Source organism: Panthera leo, chromosome B2, assembly GCF_018350215.1.
Source record: "Panthera leo isolate Ple1 chromosome B2, P.leo_Ple1_pat1.1, whole genome shotgun sequence".
In the NCBI taxonomy this organism is placed as follows: domain Eukaryota; kingdom Metazoa; phylum Chordata; class Mammalia; order Carnivora; family Felidae; genus Panthera; species Panthera leo.
Window position 1 is genome coordinate 129,567,302 of NC_056683.1, and position 18,934 is coordinate 129,586,235.

Genomic DNA, 18,934 nt, shown 5'->3' on the forward strand with positions numbered 1-18,934 from the left:
CCCATTTCTCTTTGTCCCACGACCCCCCCTCCCCCCCACCAACTGGCCTAATACGATTTGTTGAAGAATCTTATTTCTTTTCACTATTAAAAAAAAACCCCAAACTAATAATGTTTCCCTCCTGGTTTCTTCTACTAATTATATAGTTTTATTTTTGGCATTTGAACAGATCCTTGGAATTTTTTTTAGTGTACAGAGGGAGGCAACCCATTTCTCTTTGTCCCACGACCCCCCCTCCCCCCCACCAACTGGCCTGATACGATTTGTTGAAGAGTCTTATTTCTTTTCACTTAGTTGAAATTCCATGTTCATCAGTTCCTAAAGACGTATCTAGAGATACATCCCATATTTAAATGACTTCTTACACAATTTAACTTTTTTCCTGCCCACTGCAGGAGGTATGGTCTTGCTGGATTGAACTGCTTCACTATTTGGATCTGGAGACCACTTGGCTGAGCACTTTGGAGGAGCGGATGAAGAGCACAGAGGCACTGCCCGAGAAGACAGATGCCGTCAATGAAGCACTGGAGGTGGGAACCCGTGTTATGGGTGCTGGTTCTCTTTGTTGCCATGAGGCCAGATGAGCATTCACATGAGGAACATGGCTCTTTCTGTGGACAAACACATCGGCTTTCTTGGTAGCGTTCAGTGTGACTTCCGTCGTCTGAAGTATTTATACAATCATGTATATTTAGATTATGGTGAGCCATGAACTCAGCCTCGTGGGGTGGTTAGCTGTTTGATAATTAGTACATTTAGACATTAGTACATTTAGTAAACACCCTAATGATTTTCCAGCTTGTTTTTGCCAGTCCCCGGATAAACCTCTGCCTCGTGTTATTAGGATAATTGTTCTCTTGTTTCTTCATGAAGTTATTTTTGCTCATCGGACAGTGGCAACCACGGTGTTTTCAATGGCTCTTGCTCTGTTCTCTTTAGACGTGAAAAGCTGGGGACAGGTTAGAGGGGTCAGTATGTGAGGCCTGGGATCCTGTCCTAGGAGGTTGTCCCCAGGCCTAGGCTTGAGCTCTGTGAGACCAAGAAATGTGCCTGCTTTTTCATTGTTCCCAAGTTACCAGCACAGTGTGTGACACACGATAACTTAATAACTATTTCTTCAATGGATTAAAATGTGAAGAGGAAGAAGGTATTTTTCCTTTTAAAACTGAAGGGACACAGTGTGGTAATTGAGTGGGTGACTGGACTGAAGGTCAGAAACAAGTCACATGTGGTACCTAAAGTCCAAGAGCCAGATGCTTGTTTGCTGGAGAAAAAAGATTGATTCTCAAATAAGATAGCAGAGTGAGAGATGGAGAGATGGAGAGAGTAAAAAAAAAAATATGGAAAGCGTACTTTAAAAACGATTTTCCTGGGGCACCTGAGTGGCTCAGTCAGTTAAGGGTCCGACTCTTGATTTCGGCTCAGGTCATGATCTCATGATTTTGTGAGTTCAAGCCCCGCATTAGGCTCTGGGTGGACAGTGCGGAGCCTGTTTGGGATTCTCTCTCTATCCCTCTGTCTGCCCCTGCCCCGCTGGCATGCACAGGCACGCACTCTCTCTCTCTCAAAGTAAGTAAACTTTAAAAGACATAACATATTTTCCTAACATGAGAATTAAAACACCTGCATTCTAGAAATAAAGAAAATGGAGAGATATGTAAAACAAGGTAGGCATTTTTAAACATTTTGGCATATTTCTTCCTAATTATTAGTTTTTGAAAATCCATCCACCCTGGAAGGCAGTACATTATAGTAATGGATAAAACCCTATAGCGTCATAACATTGGAACCTTAGGTCTTTTTACTGTGTGTTTTTGTACTTAACCTCTGTGAGCTTCAGTTTTCCCATTGTAATATGGGAATGATATTTAGCCCATATAACATTAGATTTATGTATATAAAGTGGGTACATAAAATAGCATCTAGCTTTCTGTGTATGTTGTAGAAAAATGAGTACCTGCTTTAGTAATATAATCAATAACAATTTGAGATAATTTTGCTTGTACGGTATTATCTTCTGCTTTTAAACTTTGCATCACACCATGAACTTTTACCCATGTAATTAATAATTACTGAAATTATTTTTATGCAATTATAGTAACATGGATCATCATTCATACTGAGTTTTCAACTTTACATATTTATTAATACCATGATGGATATTTATGTAATCATCTGCCTCATTTTTAATCTTGCTCCTTACATAGATTTCTAGAGAATGAAATTACTTGTTTAAAAAAGTAGACATTTTACGATCCTTGGTATATTTTGCCTCAGTAAATGCGTGTATTTTTTCTTCTCCCGTCTAGTCTCTGGAATCTGTTTTGCGACATCCAGCAGATAATCGGACTCAGATTCGAGAACTTGGCCAGACTCTGATTGATGGAGGGATTCTTGATGATATAATCAGCGAGAAACTGGAGGCTTTTAATAGTCGATACGAAGAACTGAGTCACTTGGTAAGAATTGGGACACGCAGGGGTGTTGATTAGGTGTTACGATATAGAGCTCACCTCAAGAACTTATACCAAGAGGAAGAGTTGATAACCAACATTAATAGATGTGTTTATGGCTTTGAAATGCCAAGTGGCGAAGAGTAGACCTAATAACTTCAAGGGAAGCAGAACTTGACGATTAAAAAATCTGTCTTTGAGATTGTTTCTACTTACGGACTATTTAATTTCCTTTAAGGATCATGTTATAGCCATAAGTATTATAATTCATATTATACTAGTAAATATTAGGACCATCCACGTTTGACATAATTTGCTATTATAAAATGCCCTAATCCCTTAGACACCTATCCTGAATGTATCACAACATCCATGTTCATATCGGTAAGTAGAGAAAAGAGATCGTTTCTTTTTAGGAGGTTTGGATGGATATTACATGCTTTTGAACACATACTAAATAATAATGATTGATGCTTAGGTTATGAATAGCATCAAGCTTACTCCAAAAGTGCAGTAGACAGTGGTTCAACATATATGTAAATCTGTAGAACTTGACACTTTGGACAAAAAGAGATTTATATATTCATTCTACTGATAGACATTCTTGCTCTATTTTATACTGTTATTGGTAGGCTTATTGAGGATTCCTAAAAATGCCCTAAATTTGTAATAAGTGACATTTTTGTTCTCTGTTTAATGTGTTATGTGGGATATCTTTACTTTCTTTCTTTTTTTATTGAGGTATAATTGAAATATAACATTATATTACTTTCTGGTGCACAACATAATGATTTGATATTTATATACATTGTGACATAATCACCACAATAAGTTTAGCTAACATCCCTCATCTTACATAGTCCCAATTTTTTTTGTGTGTGTGATGAGAACTTTTAAGATCTACGCTCTTAGCACTACCAATCTGTTCTCGTATCTACGCGCTGGTGTTTTGTTTTAGATTCCACATATAAGTGGGATCGCGTGCTATTTGTTTTTCTCTGACTCATTTCACTTAGCCTAGTGCCCTCAAGAGCATTTTTATACTTTATCATTGTATATAGAAAGAAGTAAAAATTAATAATTCACTGTAAGATGGATCAGTTACTAGAAGAATCTTTTCACCGTTATCATTGCTAGTTATTATTTATTTAAAATGTAGGCCAGAGTTTTACACTAGGGCTTTCATAGCCTCTTTCTATTCTTGGTGGCCAGAACATAAGGGTTTCCTTATATTCAGCTCTTTATCTTTGTGCTGAGTGACTAATGATTCAATTTTCCCCCTATGTAGGCAGAGAGCAAGCAGATTTCCTTGGAAAAGCAACTCCAGGTCCTGCGGGAAACTGACCACATGCTTCAGGTCTTGCAAGAGAGCTTAGGGGAGCTGGACCAACAGCTCACAACGTACTTGACTGACAGGATAGATGCCTTCCAGGTTCCTCAGGAAGCTCAGGTACTGCTGTGGATTTGAGGGCTTTTGAGTCATAAAAAAGGCATGTGTAACTGTCTCCTCACCTGCGAGAGAACTGGCCCCCCTTGCCGTTCCAGACCGAGTCAGTGAGAGAGGCTGACCTTCCTCACGGAGCAGGATTGGGTTCTGGAGTTCTTTTGGTCTCTGTGTGAGACCCTGGCACACGATCGTCATTGTAAAATTATAGTTATGAAGTTGGAAAATTCCTTCTTTATAAATAAGTGGTGAACACTAGAAGTGACAAATGCGAAGACCTTAGTGTGTCCCCCCACGGTAGTCCTGCAATTCAGGGGGCCTGTGTTACTATTAAACTTACTAAAGCCTATATAGGGGTCAGCATATTCTTATGTACTGTGTGACTCTATGGGACTTTTAGTAAAAAAAAAGACATTCTCCCCTTTCTAATCTCTTTGTAGAAAATCCAAGCAGAGATCTCGGCCCATGAGTTAACTCTGGAGGAGTTGAGAAAAAATGCACGTTCCCAGCCTCCGACGTCCCCAGAAGGCAGGAACGCCAGGGGAGGAAGTCAGATGGATGTACTCCAGGTGAAGAGGGCAGGCAGCTTCCCTCCACTTTTTGATGTGTTGGGCATAAAGAAAAATTGGAAAGAGCTGATTACTTGGATGCCCTTGGTCTTCGTTGTTTATGACGTAAACAGTGGCATGGGAGTGACGTATTGGAGGTGCATTGTATCCCCGGAAGGGCAGCAGAAACAAAATATTGAATCTGATTTTATAGTTGAGTTGAGAAGAGAGAGCAAGCTAGATTTAGAAGTTACCTTTGTATAGATTTTTCCATGAACGCAAGCCTCTGTCGGTTCTGGTGTGGCTGGTGCACCGGGCTGGCTGAGAGCCCGCGATGGAGCACTGCTGAGAGTCCATTAGTGATGGAGGTGAGATTGACCTGGACTCTGAGCTTGTGGTCAAGGGCACTCTGAGTTTTAGGCTCCTGAACTACAGTTTTCAAACAGGTGAGAAAATTTGTGAAGCTTTCATTCCAGCGAGGCCAGCTTCGCCTTTTATTGTATCTTCAGCCTCTGCACTGTCAAGTAATTCGGGACAGTGGGCTGTGGAGTTCACTCAGGTGATTGGGAAGCCTCACTCAGTTCCTTTAAGGAATGTTTGTCTTGCTGCTTTTTCCTACAGCTTTTCAGCAGTATGTGTTGTGCTAATACCGTCTGCTGAGACAGATTGCCGTTCTGTTGCGAATTGCTTATTATGTCCATTTATGCAAACAGAGGAAACTTCGAGAGGTGTCTACAAAGTTCCAGCTTTTCCAGAAGCCTGCTAACTTTGAACAGCGCATGCTTGATTGCAAGCGTATCCTGGATTGTGTGAAAGCAGAGCTTCATGTTCTGGATGTGAAGGATGTGGATCCTGATGTCATACAGAACCATCTGGACAAGTGTATGGTGAGGTCATCGGTGGATAATGTGTCCACTGGGTTTTCCAGCTGCTCTTATGGCTTCACCTAGTGCTTACATACATGGTTTATTAATAATTGCTAGTCTATATTGAGCTAAGAATACAGAGTGATAGTGAAAAACAGGTTAAAAATAAGAAGTGTGGTCCTGTCCTTCAAAGAAATTAAAAGAGATAAGACAGACAGGTAGGAGAAAGTAAAATCAATTATTACAATATAACAAGATAACCTAGAATAGACATGCATATAACATGATTTAAAAAACAAGGGAAACACATCTTAATCAGAGTATGAAGTTAGGGAAGGTTTTGGCAGAATGTGACTAATAAGCTAAATTCTAAAGGATAAATTTGAGTCAGCTAGAAGAACCGTACTTAGAATAGATGTTAGGAATATTACAATGTAAAAGAAAATCATTTTTAAGGAAAGTCAAACTTTAAATTTTAACTTATAAAGTTTAAGCCTAAAATATGAAAGACAAAATTATACTGAGAATGGATGTCAGGAATATTATAACATAAAAAAACCATTCTCTAGGAAAGTAGAATTTTAAATTGACGTTTAAGCCTAAGATGTAAGACAAGAAATTATTTATAAGGCGTTATTACTATTTTAGTCTAGAACTTTATAACTCAGTTGAATAGAAATTTAAAAATAATGTGGCTAAGTGTATACAATCTTAGAATTAGTCTTCTCCTCAGGAGAGTCATGAGGAGGCTTAAGATGACCCCGGTTAAGACAAAAGTCTGGGGGAGTTTGTGCGTTTCAAAATTGCTTTCTCCATGTGTATTGCACACTGCAGGTTTGCATACTCGAAAACTGAAATGTGTGGAAGGATGAACAAATAGGATAAGTGTGTGTGTGTGTGTGTATAAGTACAGGTGTGTGTCTGTTGTGAGTATATGTGTAAGCATTTATTTATTTAATGAGATACAGAGAGCAAAAGAGCAAGCCTTGCCCTTGACCTTATGTAACTCAGTCCACTGGTCTGTTACTATGTGACAATGCCATGTGAGATGTTTCAGGTCAAGATCATGAGTGACAAAAACAAGAGAACTTGCCCAGGTAAAAGTTTTTAGTTTCAAGTGACTAGGATGAGGAGGCCTCTGAATTTGACCTATATCACTCCAGTTTCTTAAAGTTACATACCTCTTGCTATATTGAATTTTTATACATCTTTTCATCCTATAAGTAATGCATGCTTATTGTGGTAGACTGGTACTTCAGAGAATTTTAAGAAAAAAAGTTAATGTTAATACTTCCAAATGTCAACAGCCAGAAATATGGCCAGTGTTAGCTTCATTCTAGTAAGAGCATTTATGATTTTTAAAAATGTAATTTAAGAAATGATAGACATTCATGTTTTAGTCTTAATGTTTTTCCATTTTATGCAGGAAAAATGTTTTTATTATTCAGTACTTTCATGAACCTAGAAAACACACGTTTGACGTTTTTTAAATAAGTATAATCTCTATTAGTTTATTTTCTTATCTGATTTTAAAAAGATAATACAACCTTGATTTCATTTCTCTCCTCCTTTGAACCAAATCTGAGGCAGATAAAGCCCTTTGATCTCCATAATTACTTTGTAGCTATCAATCTGTGGAAGCTGTGTTTTGAAATGTTTCCAATTAGCAACTTTTCACCACAGTGTGTAAAATGTGCCTTGCTCTCTTTTAAAGAAACTCTATAAAACTTTGAGTGAAGTCAAGCTTGAAGTGGAGACTGTAATCAAAACAGGAAGGCACATTGTCCAGAAGCAACAAACTGACAACCCCAAGGGGATGGATGAGCAGTTGACTTCGCTGAAGATTCTCTACAATGACCTGGGTGCCCAGGTAAGGGCAGCTGCAGTGCTAGCCTGTTTCGCTCTCATTTATGTATTTTAAAATTTTACTCTTAGGGGAATGCATGTTTGAATTTTATAGCACTAATAATAGTGTTTTCTTTTTTTTAAATTTTTTTAATGTTTATTAATTTTTGAGGGGGTGGGGGAAAGAAAGAGAGAGGCAGAGAGACAGAGAGAGGGAGACATAGAATCTGAAGCCATCAGCACAGAGCCTGACACGGGGCTTGAACTCACAGACTGTGATATCATGACCCGAGCCCAAGTCAGATGCTTAACCAATTGAGCCACCCAGGCACCCCAATAACAGTGTTTTCAATTATTCCAGTATTTTTTATTATAGATAGATCTGTATGTTAATAAATATTACAATGATGAATGATTGTATAGAAATTTGCTTTTAATATTTAATCCAGACTCATTTTTAGATTTTTTTTGTTGTTTTGTTTTAAGGTTATTTATTTATTTGTTTGTTTGTTTGTTTTGAGAGAGAGAGCATGAGAAGGGGAGGGGCACAGAGAGAGAGAGAGAGGGAGAGAGAGAATACCAAGCAAGCTCCACACCATCAGTGCCGAGCCCGAAGTGGAGCTCGAACTCATGAACCATGAGATCATAACCTGAACTGAAACCAAGAGTCAGATGCTTAACCGACTGAGCCACTCAGGCGCCCCTTTTATATTTTCAATGGTAGTCACATTTCATAAGTTATTCTACAAGAACTCTACCAATAATAATAGCCCCTTTATAAACTCAAGTTACTGTTCCTTGGATTTCTGAATTGAATAGTCTACTGAGAAATATTAAAACGTCAAGACTCTGATAAATAGTAAGTGACAGGAAATTCACATTAATCTATCAGGATCTAAAGTCCTTTCAAGAAACACCTATAATTTGGGCATCTTAGTGAATCTGTGGGGGAATTTTTGGTCATTTATTTTGAATAACTATATTTAGCAGGTTTAATGTCTTCTCTTATTGAGAACTCTGCCCTGAAGTTAGGAAAACAAAACAAAACAAAACAAAACAAAACAATGACCACCATGTTTAAGTGAAACTTTATTGGCAATGTTGGAAAGCTGGGTTAGATAATATTTTAGGTCCTTCTTGGATTATTAAATATTACCTAAGTTTCTACATCAGCCCCGAGAACACTAGCTGAAACTTTGTTATCATTTTCAGATCAGTAAGAATGAGCAGTGCATATGTTTCCTGGACAACTTTGACTTCACTTCTGCAAGATAAAATTGCTGATGTGATATGTTTGTATCATTTTGACACACTGCACATCTGGAGCACATAGTGTAGAGCTTCTTTCTGTTATTAAACACCTGAAGTTTTTTTTTTTAATCAAATATTATTGTATTTATTCATCAACTAGGCATTTTATGGATGGCAGTGGTGGTGTTGCTGGTTTTAATATTAATTCTCTAGTTGTAACCATGGTTTTAGAGTTAAGTCATTTTCTCATTCAACACGGTTGAGACTTTACTGTGTGTCAGGTATCACAGAGGCAGTAGTGATACAGTGGTGAGCAAAAACATAAATTATCTTTGTCTGCTAGAACTTAGGGTAGTGAAGGAAGAAAACATTAAACAAGTAGTCATACAAAGTAATGCCACATTAGCAGTCTGAAGTGTTATGAAGGAATGTGTATGGTGCTTGAAGAGTACAGGTAATTAGCAATTTGGCCCGGTCTGGAGTTACGAAAGCTTCCTTGAAGAAGTGGTGCATAAGCCAAGATCTGAAGGATGAGTAGGAATAGCCTCCTGAAAGCAGCGGAGGAGTCTTCTAGGTTGATGGAATGCTATGTATAAAGGCCCTGTGGCAGGAGGCAGATGGTACATTTGTGTGGCTAATGCAGAGACAGCAAGGATAGGGAACGTGGTGCTGGAGTGAGGGGCGAGACGAGCACACGAGTGACTTAGAGTTGTGATAAAGGTTTGAATCTCAAGAGCAAGCTCGTATATTTGCTTTTAAAAGGTCACCTACTGCGGTTTGGTGGATGAATTGGATAAAGGCAGGGATGGATGTGAAGAGAGCAGTTAGGAAGTCATTGTCGCGCTCTTACTGAGAAACGGTGGCGTGAACTAGGGTGGTGCAGTGGAGGTGGCAGGGGAGGATTGACTCAGACATATTTAAGAAGTGAAATGAGTAGGACTTGGTGATGGATTAGATGTGGGAGTACAGGGGAGAGGGAGATAAAGGATGACCCCTAGGTTTCTAGCTTGGTTACATGGGAGATCATGGTGCCATAATTGGGAGGAGGCTCTGGAAGGAAAGGCAGAAACATGGAAGAATTATAAGCATGTATTGGGCATGTTCACATTTTAAGTGCCTTCGTGAGAATGAATTAAATATATCAGACACTCACAAAGTTATTCAAGTCCGGGGAATATATCTGGGCTGACGCTAGGAATTTTATGAGTCATCTGCATAGAGATGGTAATTAAAGTTTTCAGTGATGAGATTGTCTAGGGACAGGATATAGTGTGAAAGAAAAGCCTATATGAGCCACAAAATAAAAAATAAATGAGTGGGATTACAGCACACTTGATCTTAGCCAAAAGGCCGAGAAGTGATTGAGTGGGACTACATTAAACCAAAGAGCTCCTGCACAGCAAAAGAAACCATCAGTGAAATGAAAAGCCAGCCTACAGAATGGGAAAAAAAAAAATGTTTGCAAGTCATACATATGATAATGGGTTAATATAAAAAAATATAAAGAATTCATACCGCTCAATAGCAAAAAAGCAAATAATCCAATGAAAAATGGGCAGAGGGCCTGAATAGGCATTGTTCCAAAGAAGACATAGAGTGGATCAAGAAGTACATGAAAAAGTGCTCAAACATGACTAATCATCAAGGAAATGCAAATCAAAGCCACAGTGAGATATGACCCTACACCTGTTAGATGAATAGTGTCAAAAAGAGATAATTCCCAAGAGAATGTGGAGAAAAGAGAACCCTTGTGCACCACTGGTGGGAATGTAAATTGGTGCAACCACTGTGGAAGGCAGTATGCAGATTCCTCAAAAAATTAAAAATAGAACTACCCAGTGATCTGGTAATTCCACTTCTAGGTGTATATCCGACAGAAACAAAAAGACTACATTGAAGAGATAATCTGTACCCTCATGTTGACAGTCACACTATTTAGAATTGCCAAGGCAACTGCAAAGGAAACAGTCAAAACTAAAAGGCAACCAATGGAATGGGAAAAGATATTTGCAAATGACATATCAGACAAAGGGCTAGTATCCAAAATCTATAAAGAACTCACCTAACTCCACACCTGAAAAACAAATAATCCAGTGAAGAAATGGCAGAAAACATGAATAGACACTTGTCTAAAGAAGACATCCAGATGGCCAATAGGCACATGAAAAGATGCTCAACGTCGCTCCTCATCAGGGAAATACAAATCAAAACCACACTCAGATATCACCTCATGCCAGTCAGAGTGGCCAAAATGAACAAATCAGGGGACTATAGATGCTGGAGAGGATGTGGAGAAACGGGAACCCTCTTGCACTGTTGGTGGGAATGCAAACTGGTGCAGCTGCTCTGGAAAACATTGTGGAGGTTCCTCAAAAAATTAAAAATAGATCTACCCTAGCAGTAGCACTGCTAGGAATTTACCCTGGGATACAGGAGTACTGATGCATAGGGGCACTTGTACCCCAATGTTTGTAGCAGCACTCTCAACAGTAGCCAAATTATGGAAAGAGCCTAAATGTCCATCAACTGATGAATGGATAAAGAAGTTGTGGTTTATATACACAATGGAATACTACGTGGCAATGAGAAAGAATGAAATATGGCCTTCTGTAGCCACGTGGATGGAACTGGAGAGTGTTATGTTAAGTGAAATAAGTCATACAGAGAAAGACAGATACCATATGTTTTCACTCTTATGTGGATCCTGAGAAACTTAACAGAAGACCATGGTGGGGGGGGGGGGGAAGAAAAAAAAAGAGAGAGAGAGAGCCAAAGCATAAGAGACTCTTAAAAACTGAGAATAAACTGAGGGTTGATAGGGAGTGGGAGAGAGGGGAGGGTGGGTGATGGGGGTGCAGATACCTCTTCAAAATACTGATTTTTGTTTCCTGTGGATATATACACCAAAGTAGGATCACTGGATCATATGGTAGTTTTATTTTTAATGTTTTGAAGAACCACCATACTGTTTTCCATAATTGTATACTTGAAATCTGCTAAAAGAGTAGATGTTCCGTGTTTTCACTACAAAAAAAGGTAACTATTGGAGATGATGGATGCATTAATTAGCTTGATTATGGTAATCATTTCACTTAAGATGATCACATGGTACAAACGAGATATGCATCTATGAAACTACAGTCAGTAGCAAGAAGTGGTAACACCAGGAGAGTTCTGGGACAGGAAAGCCAGGGACAAAGGGTATTTTGAGAATGAGCGTAGGCACTGGTTTTGAATTCTTGAACATTAAATATGATGTCCATTAAAAAATGTCCATTTAGATCTGTTGCCCTTGGAGTCATTATTGAGCTTAGCAGAGGCCTTTTCTGTGAAGTGATAGGGACAGAAGCCAGAATGGGAGTAGGTAAGAAATGTGAGGGAGGTAAGAAAATGGTTTTGAGGACTGGTGAGGGAAAGATAGGAGAGAGGATGATCTTAGGGGAGTTGGAGCCAAGGAAGGGAGTTTTGCTTTTTTTTTTAAAAACCATGAGAGACTTGAGTATGTTTCATAGTTGATGGGAATAATCCTATTGAGAGGGAATGGTTGAATATCTAAGAGGGAGAAGGATAAATGCATAGGTAAAAGCTTTACAACTTGAAACTGCTTAATTCAGTATGCACTAGGTCTTAAAATGTATTGATTAGACTAGGAAGAGCAGATTGTTATAAATTGAACTGTAAATTATTTTCTTCTTGGAATATACAAATCTTTGGTAGCATTAAGTTTTATGATGATTGTATAGCTGCCTGGGCATGTCAAAGTCAGATAAGATCCTTTGAATACCTAATATCTTTTAATATAAATCATGTATTTGTCTCCTAAAGTCTGCATTGAGGGGCTATTAATTTAAAGTCATGAATTTTAATTAAACTCTGTAGGAAAAAATATTTCACTCTTAAGAAGGAATTTAATAATGATCAATCCTTGATGTATGAAAGAGTAAAAATGAACCTAGGGGACCAGAAAAAAGAAATGTAATTCCGTGTTACTTATTAAGAAAATTCAGTCTTTATGTCATTCAAGAAAATTTCATCTCATACATGACTTATCTCTTTACTACTCTTGCAAATTGCATCTACCTATGTGCACATAAAAAGAACACATTTTTACTTATGTATTGTGTTGTGATGCCCTTAAAAATGTTATCTCAGCTTTAGATTATGAGTGATACTTTGAGAGTACCATCATGTAATGTAAGGGGTCAGACCAGGCTCAACCAATGGCCATGCCACCCTGATCATGGCCTTAGCATCCTTAAGCTTCACCTCCCTGATCTGCAAAGTAGAAGGGATAGGGCCTATCACAGAGGCTGTTGTGGGTTTTATTGTATAGCACGTATAAGATTCTCCAGTGTAACACGGGAGCTATGTTAAGAGCCTGGTAGGGGCGCCTGGGTTGGTTAAGTGACCGACTTGATTTTGGCTCAGGTCATGATCTCATGGTTCATAAGACTGAGCCCTGTGTTGGGCTCTGTGCTGACAAGGTGTAGGTGGCTTGGGATTCCCTCTCCTTTTTCTCTCTTGTCTCTCTCAAAATAAATAAACATTAAAAAAAGAGCCTGGTAAATGTTAGTTCAGTTGATTTTGCTTTCTGTCAACCACAAAAACAATTTAATAATAGAGGTTTATGTTGCATAGTTATTTATTATATTTTAAGTTAAATAGTTAATTACAAAACATAATTATGAAAATCATGCTATTCTCCCCTCAAATTTCTAGGCCAAAGTATATGTGTGTGTGTGTGTGTGTGTGTGTGTGTGTGTGTGTGTGTGTTTTAAAGTTTATTTATTTTGAGAGAGAGAGAGAGAGAGAGATCATGAGAGGGGCAGAGAGAGAGGGAGAGAGAGAGAATCCCAAACAGGCTCTGCACTGTCAGCATAGAGCCGGATGCAGGGCTCAATCTCACAAACTGTAAGATATGACCTAAGCTGAAATCCAGAGTCAGATGCTTAACCAACTGAGCCACCTAAGAGTCCTGTGTGTGTTTTTAAACAGACTTCTTTGAGAGGACTGTAAGGCATCTTCTGTTTAAAATAATAAAAGATACATTTACTGATTCCTTAACTTTGTTACAAGGACTGGGCCAAGTCCTTTGTCATTTAATACTCTGTTGACAACTTTTGAGGGCTTTGCCTCTGCCAAGGTCACTTAGAAAGGAAGTGGGAAGAGCTAAGATGAAAGGCCAAGATTGCCTCACATTTAACTTCTATAGTATATTGTCCTCCTGTGGAGATGTAAGAATGGAGTGATTCTAGGTGCGAGAGAGATGGGTTATGTATGTCTTGGGGTTTAAGTATGAGTAGAGTTTGGATCTTTAGTTATTACTTGGATTCACTCCTATCATGTTTATTTCTCTTTCTCTCTCTCGCTCTCGCTCTCTCTCTCAATCCCTCCCCTTTTCAGGTGACAGAGGGAAAACAGGAACTGGAAAGAGCATCACAGTTGGCCCGGAAAATGAAGAAAGAGGCTGCTTCTCTCTCTGAATGGCTCTCTGTCACTGAAGCTGAGTTGGTACAGAAATCCACTTCAGAAGGTTTGCTTGGCGACTTGGATATAGAAATCTCCTGGGCTAAAGTAAGTTGTAGTTCAGGTTACCTGCCAGTATTATGCCAGGGTCACCTGTAGCATTTTGTTCAGGATGTCATTTATCTCCATTTCATATTAAACATAGCCTTTTCTTGTTTTCCATTATTTTTCCACCTCTGTGTGTTAAGAAAGAAGAAAAGAACATTAAAAACAACAATTTTAAGAAGATATTCCTACTTTGATTCCAAAAGCATTAAACTCATGGCTCATCAGTAAGGCCTTTATAGTCATTGAGCTTATGTGGTACTTGAAAACAATCATTGCCTTCAAAATTGGTGACACTTTTTGAGTATTCATTTTTCACAAAGAATTGTGCTGAATTTATTTATTAATTCTCTATAGTAACTTTTGTGCCAGCAACAAATCTTCTTACTGCAAACTACCTGATATAAAGAGCATAGGAACAGAATTAAAAAAAAAGAAAACCAATAAAAGATCTAAGAGTTTTCTGTAGCTCTGTAGTAATTTTGAAACCACAGAGATTAGAGAGTAGATTTGCCAATTCTCCCTTTTGAGGTGGACAAAGAATTGAATAGAACACAAAGTAGTTTTATTTTTAACCAACGCATTCTCTTTTCCTAAATTTATTTCCCAAGAAGCATGTATACTAGAGATACATGCTGAGGATAAATGTTCGATATGGTGAAAGAAATTTATTTCAAGTCACAGGTATCAGTTTTGACATCTACAGGTGTTTGCTTGTGGGAAGTGATGAGAAGGTCCTGGGTGATACAGCCGCTTCTTAATTTGAATACTTCGTGGAGAGGACCCTTGAAAGCAAGTCCAGATACAAGGCAGTAGAATCGCTCAAGAAAAGTATAGTTCTGCGTGGGCTGTGTGAGGTGACAAGGGTGTGGAAGAGGGGATGTAGGAAGGAAAGGAAGAACGCTAGAATTCGTGGGTGTGCCGTGGATGATAATATGTATTAATATTGCAAAAGCAAAGGCACCCCCAATTTTTTTTTTTGTTAAATTTAAGTTTTTCTTTTTTTTTTAAATTTTTTTAAATGTTTATTTATTATTTTTGAGAGAGAGAGAGAGAGAAGGGGCGGGGCAGAGAGAGAGAGAGGAAGACACAGAATCCGAAGCAGCCTTCAGGCTCTGTACTGTCAGCACAGAACCCGATATGGAGCTTGAACTCAGAAACCATGAGATTGTGACCTGAGCGGAAGTCAGACGCTTAACTGACTGAGCCACCCAGGCGCCCCTGCTAAATTTAAGTTTTTCAAGGAAATATTATCTTCTTTGTACATTTTGAAAGCTGTTATTTTCCTATGTTTTAAAAAATTTATTTATTTGAGAGAGTGAGTGCACACGAGAGTGTGGGAAGGCCAGAGAAAGAAGGAGAGAGACAGAATCCTAAGCAGGCTTCTTAGGATTGTCAGTGTGGAGCCCAACGCGTGGGGCTCAAACCCATGAAACCTGAGATCATGACCTGGGACAAAATCAAGTCAGACACTCAACCAACTGAGCCACCCAGGCACCCTGCCATTACTTTCTTATTAATAACTGAAGTCCTATAGGCTAATTGAATGACACATGCATAGTGTAATTTAAAAAGATAGAAGCAGGGCTCCTGGGTGGCTCAGTCAGTTAAACGTCTTGACTCTTGATTTCGGCTCAGGTCATGATCTCACAGTCCTTGGGACAGAGCCCCCCAGTGGGGTTCTGCACTGACAGTGCAGAGCCGGCTTGAGATTCTCTCTCTGTCCCTCTCTCCCTGCCCCACCCCCACTCTCTCTCGCTCTATCACTCTCTGTCTCAAAATAAATAAATAAACTTTGAAATAAGAAGACAGAAGCAAAAATAATTTATAATCCAAGAATATACTGCTTTTATTTTAGTTTTTTATAGGCACATACATACAAACATGCATGGCCACAAACATTTACAAATAATTATATGTGTCTAATGTTTTTTGACCTTGTTTCGAAAAACCTTTATCTTTAATATTCTACTTGCAAGTATTTTTGTATCACACATTGGACAGGCATGGTATTTTATTGCGTACTTTTTATTGTCCCATTCCCATTAATTCCATAAATTAGTGCCAATTTTCACTATTGTAAAAAATGCTGTGAAGCTTAATCATAGCATACATTTATAATTATTTCTTGAGGAAAAATTCTTAGCCTTAAAAATATTGGCCAAGGGATATATCGATTTAAAATTCTAATACATACTATGAAATTGCCCTTCAGAAATGTACCCACCAGCTGTGAGTGAGAATTCCTACTTGCTTAACGGCAGGCAAATATCATGTTTTAGTTATTTACTACATTTTCCAAAGGTTAGAGGCCATTTATAGCTCTTTTTAAAAAATTGCCTTTTTGTAGTTTTGACCATTTTGGTCTTTTCATTTAGAGCTCTTGACCTATTGCAATTATAAATACTTAGTGTGTTGTATATTGTTCCACTTTTCTTAATCTTTTTTATTTTTCATTTATTATTATTATTATTATTTTGCCATTGCGCTTTCCTTTCCGTTCTGTATGTTTTTTTTTAAACCACTGTATTATGTATTTTTTAAGGAATAAATTCATATTTTTCTTCATTGTTTCTGCTTTTAGTGCTTATAAAAGCCAACACTATTCTCTACTCCAAGGTTGTATAACTATTCACTTATATTTTATTCTAGCTCTTTTATAGTTTCATCTTTTACCTTTAATGTTTTAATCCATTGGAATTTATTTTGGTATATATCATGAGGTAAGGTTCTAACCTTTTTTTCTGAAGAGTTAACCATGTATCTCAGCACTATTTATTAATTATCATTTCCCCACTGATTTGACATGCTAAATTCTTTTTTCTTTGCCTGTTGCTTTCCTTCACTGATCTGACCCTCTGAATTGTTCTTCAGCTGTTTAACTATATGGTTTCATGATATATTTCAACATGTAGCTAATGGATTCCCTGTCTTTATGCTTCTGTTTTTTTTATATACTTATATAAATTTTAGAATTATTAATCTGAAATTATTAAAAAATTCTGTTAGAGGGTGACTGGGTGGCTCAGTCGGTTAAGTGTCTGACTCTTGATTTCAGCTCAAGTCTCACAGTGGTGAGATCAAGCCCCACATTGGGCTCCACTGTAGGCTCTGTGCTGGGTTCCATGCTGGGCTGCAGCATACTTAAGATTCTCTCTCCCCCTTTCCCTCTGCTCTTCTCCTGTTGGAGCTTGCATATGCATGCTGTCTCTCTCTCAAACAATTCCGTTAGAAATTTTGGTTTGAACTGCCATAAATTTATAGACTTGTTTTCAGGGGAATTAATATCTCTGTTATAATAAGTCTTTTTAGTAACATGGTATGTTTCATTTTTTTCCCCCCAATGTTTTCACATTCTATATAATGCTTTGGTTTTTTCCTTCAAAAACATTACGTATGGGTGCAAAGATGTTTATTCCTACATATTTATTTGTTTTTGTAAGTGTATAAAAAGTATGCTTTTTCTTTACTACTAATTACTTATGGCTTGTACATAGGTGATACTGATTTTTGCAGATTTAATTTTTAATCGTTCATCTTTGTGTACTCAAATCAATTCAGTTAATTTTTTACTCATATCAATTCAGTTAGTTGATTCTCATAATTTTTTAAGGTAAAGACTTAAAATAATGGTATGTTTGTCTCTTCTGGAACTATTCAATTTTAAATTCCCATTTAATCTTATTTCAGGTTTGAAATAATGAAGATGGTAAATACAAGTCACAAATTCATAGCACATTTTTTTCACTCGAGTAAATCAAATGGAACATTAGTATGTAACATAATCACCCACTTTTTCAATATTGTTTTCAGATTTAAGAAACATTAATATTTCACAGCATTTTAATGTATTTACACTTAAAATTTATATAAAATTTTTTCAATGTAAAAATATAATATTTTCATTCCTGAACTTTAATACTATTTTTATTTGATAGCTTAAATATTATTATTTTCAGTGTAGTCATTTCCTTTACAGTAGTCTATTAGCACAGATAGTTGTATATACTGTTTACATTTAATTTCTTGTTAATTATTTTTATAGTTCTTAAAGACTGTTCTAGTCAATCAGTACATTGCCACTGAAGGTATATAGAAAGGCTTAACTGCAGAGAGAGTGGCTGTGGGTTTGTTTTTTTTTTTTCTGCCTTCTGGAGAAGAATATTTAAGAGAAATATTTTAGTGTCTTTATAAGTATACCGGTATTTGATATAGCCAAGTGAATGTTTAAACCTTGACTGATTTGGGAATTTGCAATTTTTATGCCTTCCAAAATGAAATTTAGTGATGTGAGATTAAATACAAATGAGCTCCTTGAAATGATTTGTTTAAATGTTGGTTAAAAAAGGTATAATAGCAGTGGGATGGATATGCTTATGTTACCTTTTGATTGAAACAACTTTGTAGTTTTAATTTTGGGATCCAGCATTTTTGCTATATTTCTCTGAGTATGTGTCCTTTTTTAAAAAGTATTTATTGATTTATTGATTTTGAGAGAGAGAAAAAAGTATTTATTTTGAAAGAGAGAGAGAGAGAATCCCATGCAGGCTCTGCACTGGTGGTATGGGGCTCAGACTCATGAGCTGTGAGATCATGACCTGAGCTAAAGTCGGTCGCTTAACCAACTGAGCCACCCAAATGGCCCTTGCTGAGTACACATCTTGGCTGGTCAAATTTATGAATGTGTGAATCAAGTTATCGTTATACCATCCAGAGTATTATTTTTGCCTATGACAATTGTTAACTACAGCTTAGATGTGCTGATTCTCTTATGATTTAGTTACGATGAAATATTTTTTGTAATTCTTATACAACAGATTATATATTAAGTCACCGAGTGCAGGGTGTTATCCTTGTAAATAAAGGTAGTATGCATCAGTAGTTTCCTGTAGTAGTCAAGGAGATAAATTCATTATGAAACTTTCAGACTTACGAGTTCTGGAATAGTTCAGCTTT

General features: G+C 37.4%; 1 protein-coding gene across 5 annotated transcripts in view; it reads left to right on the forward strand.

The window, feature by feature from the left end:
- The window catches only part of UTRN (utrophin), a 582,930-nt gene that overhangs the window by 256,454 nt on the left and 307,542 nt on the right, over nucleotides 1-18,934 (forward strand). For all 5 annotated transcript variants that reach the window (XM_042940000.1, XM_042940001.1, XM_042939999.1 and 2 more), the window contains 7 exons: nucleotides 396-530; nucleotides 2,310-2,459; nucleotides 3,742-3,903; nucleotides 4,338-4,466; nucleotides 5,159-5,332; nucleotides 7,026-7,181; nucleotides 13,811-13,981. In XM_042940000.1, the coding sequence (XP_042795934.1) occupies nucleotides 396-530; nucleotides 2,310-2,459; nucleotides 3,742-3,903; nucleotides 4,338-4,466; nucleotides 5,159-5,332; nucleotides 7,026-7,181; nucleotides 13,811-13,981 (1,077 nt within the window). The remainder of the gene's footprint in view (nucleotides 1-395; nucleotides 531-2,309; nucleotides 2,460-3,741; nucleotides 3,904-4,337; nucleotides 4,467-5,158; nucleotides 5,333-7,025; nucleotides 7,182-13,810; nucleotides 13,982-18,934) is intronic.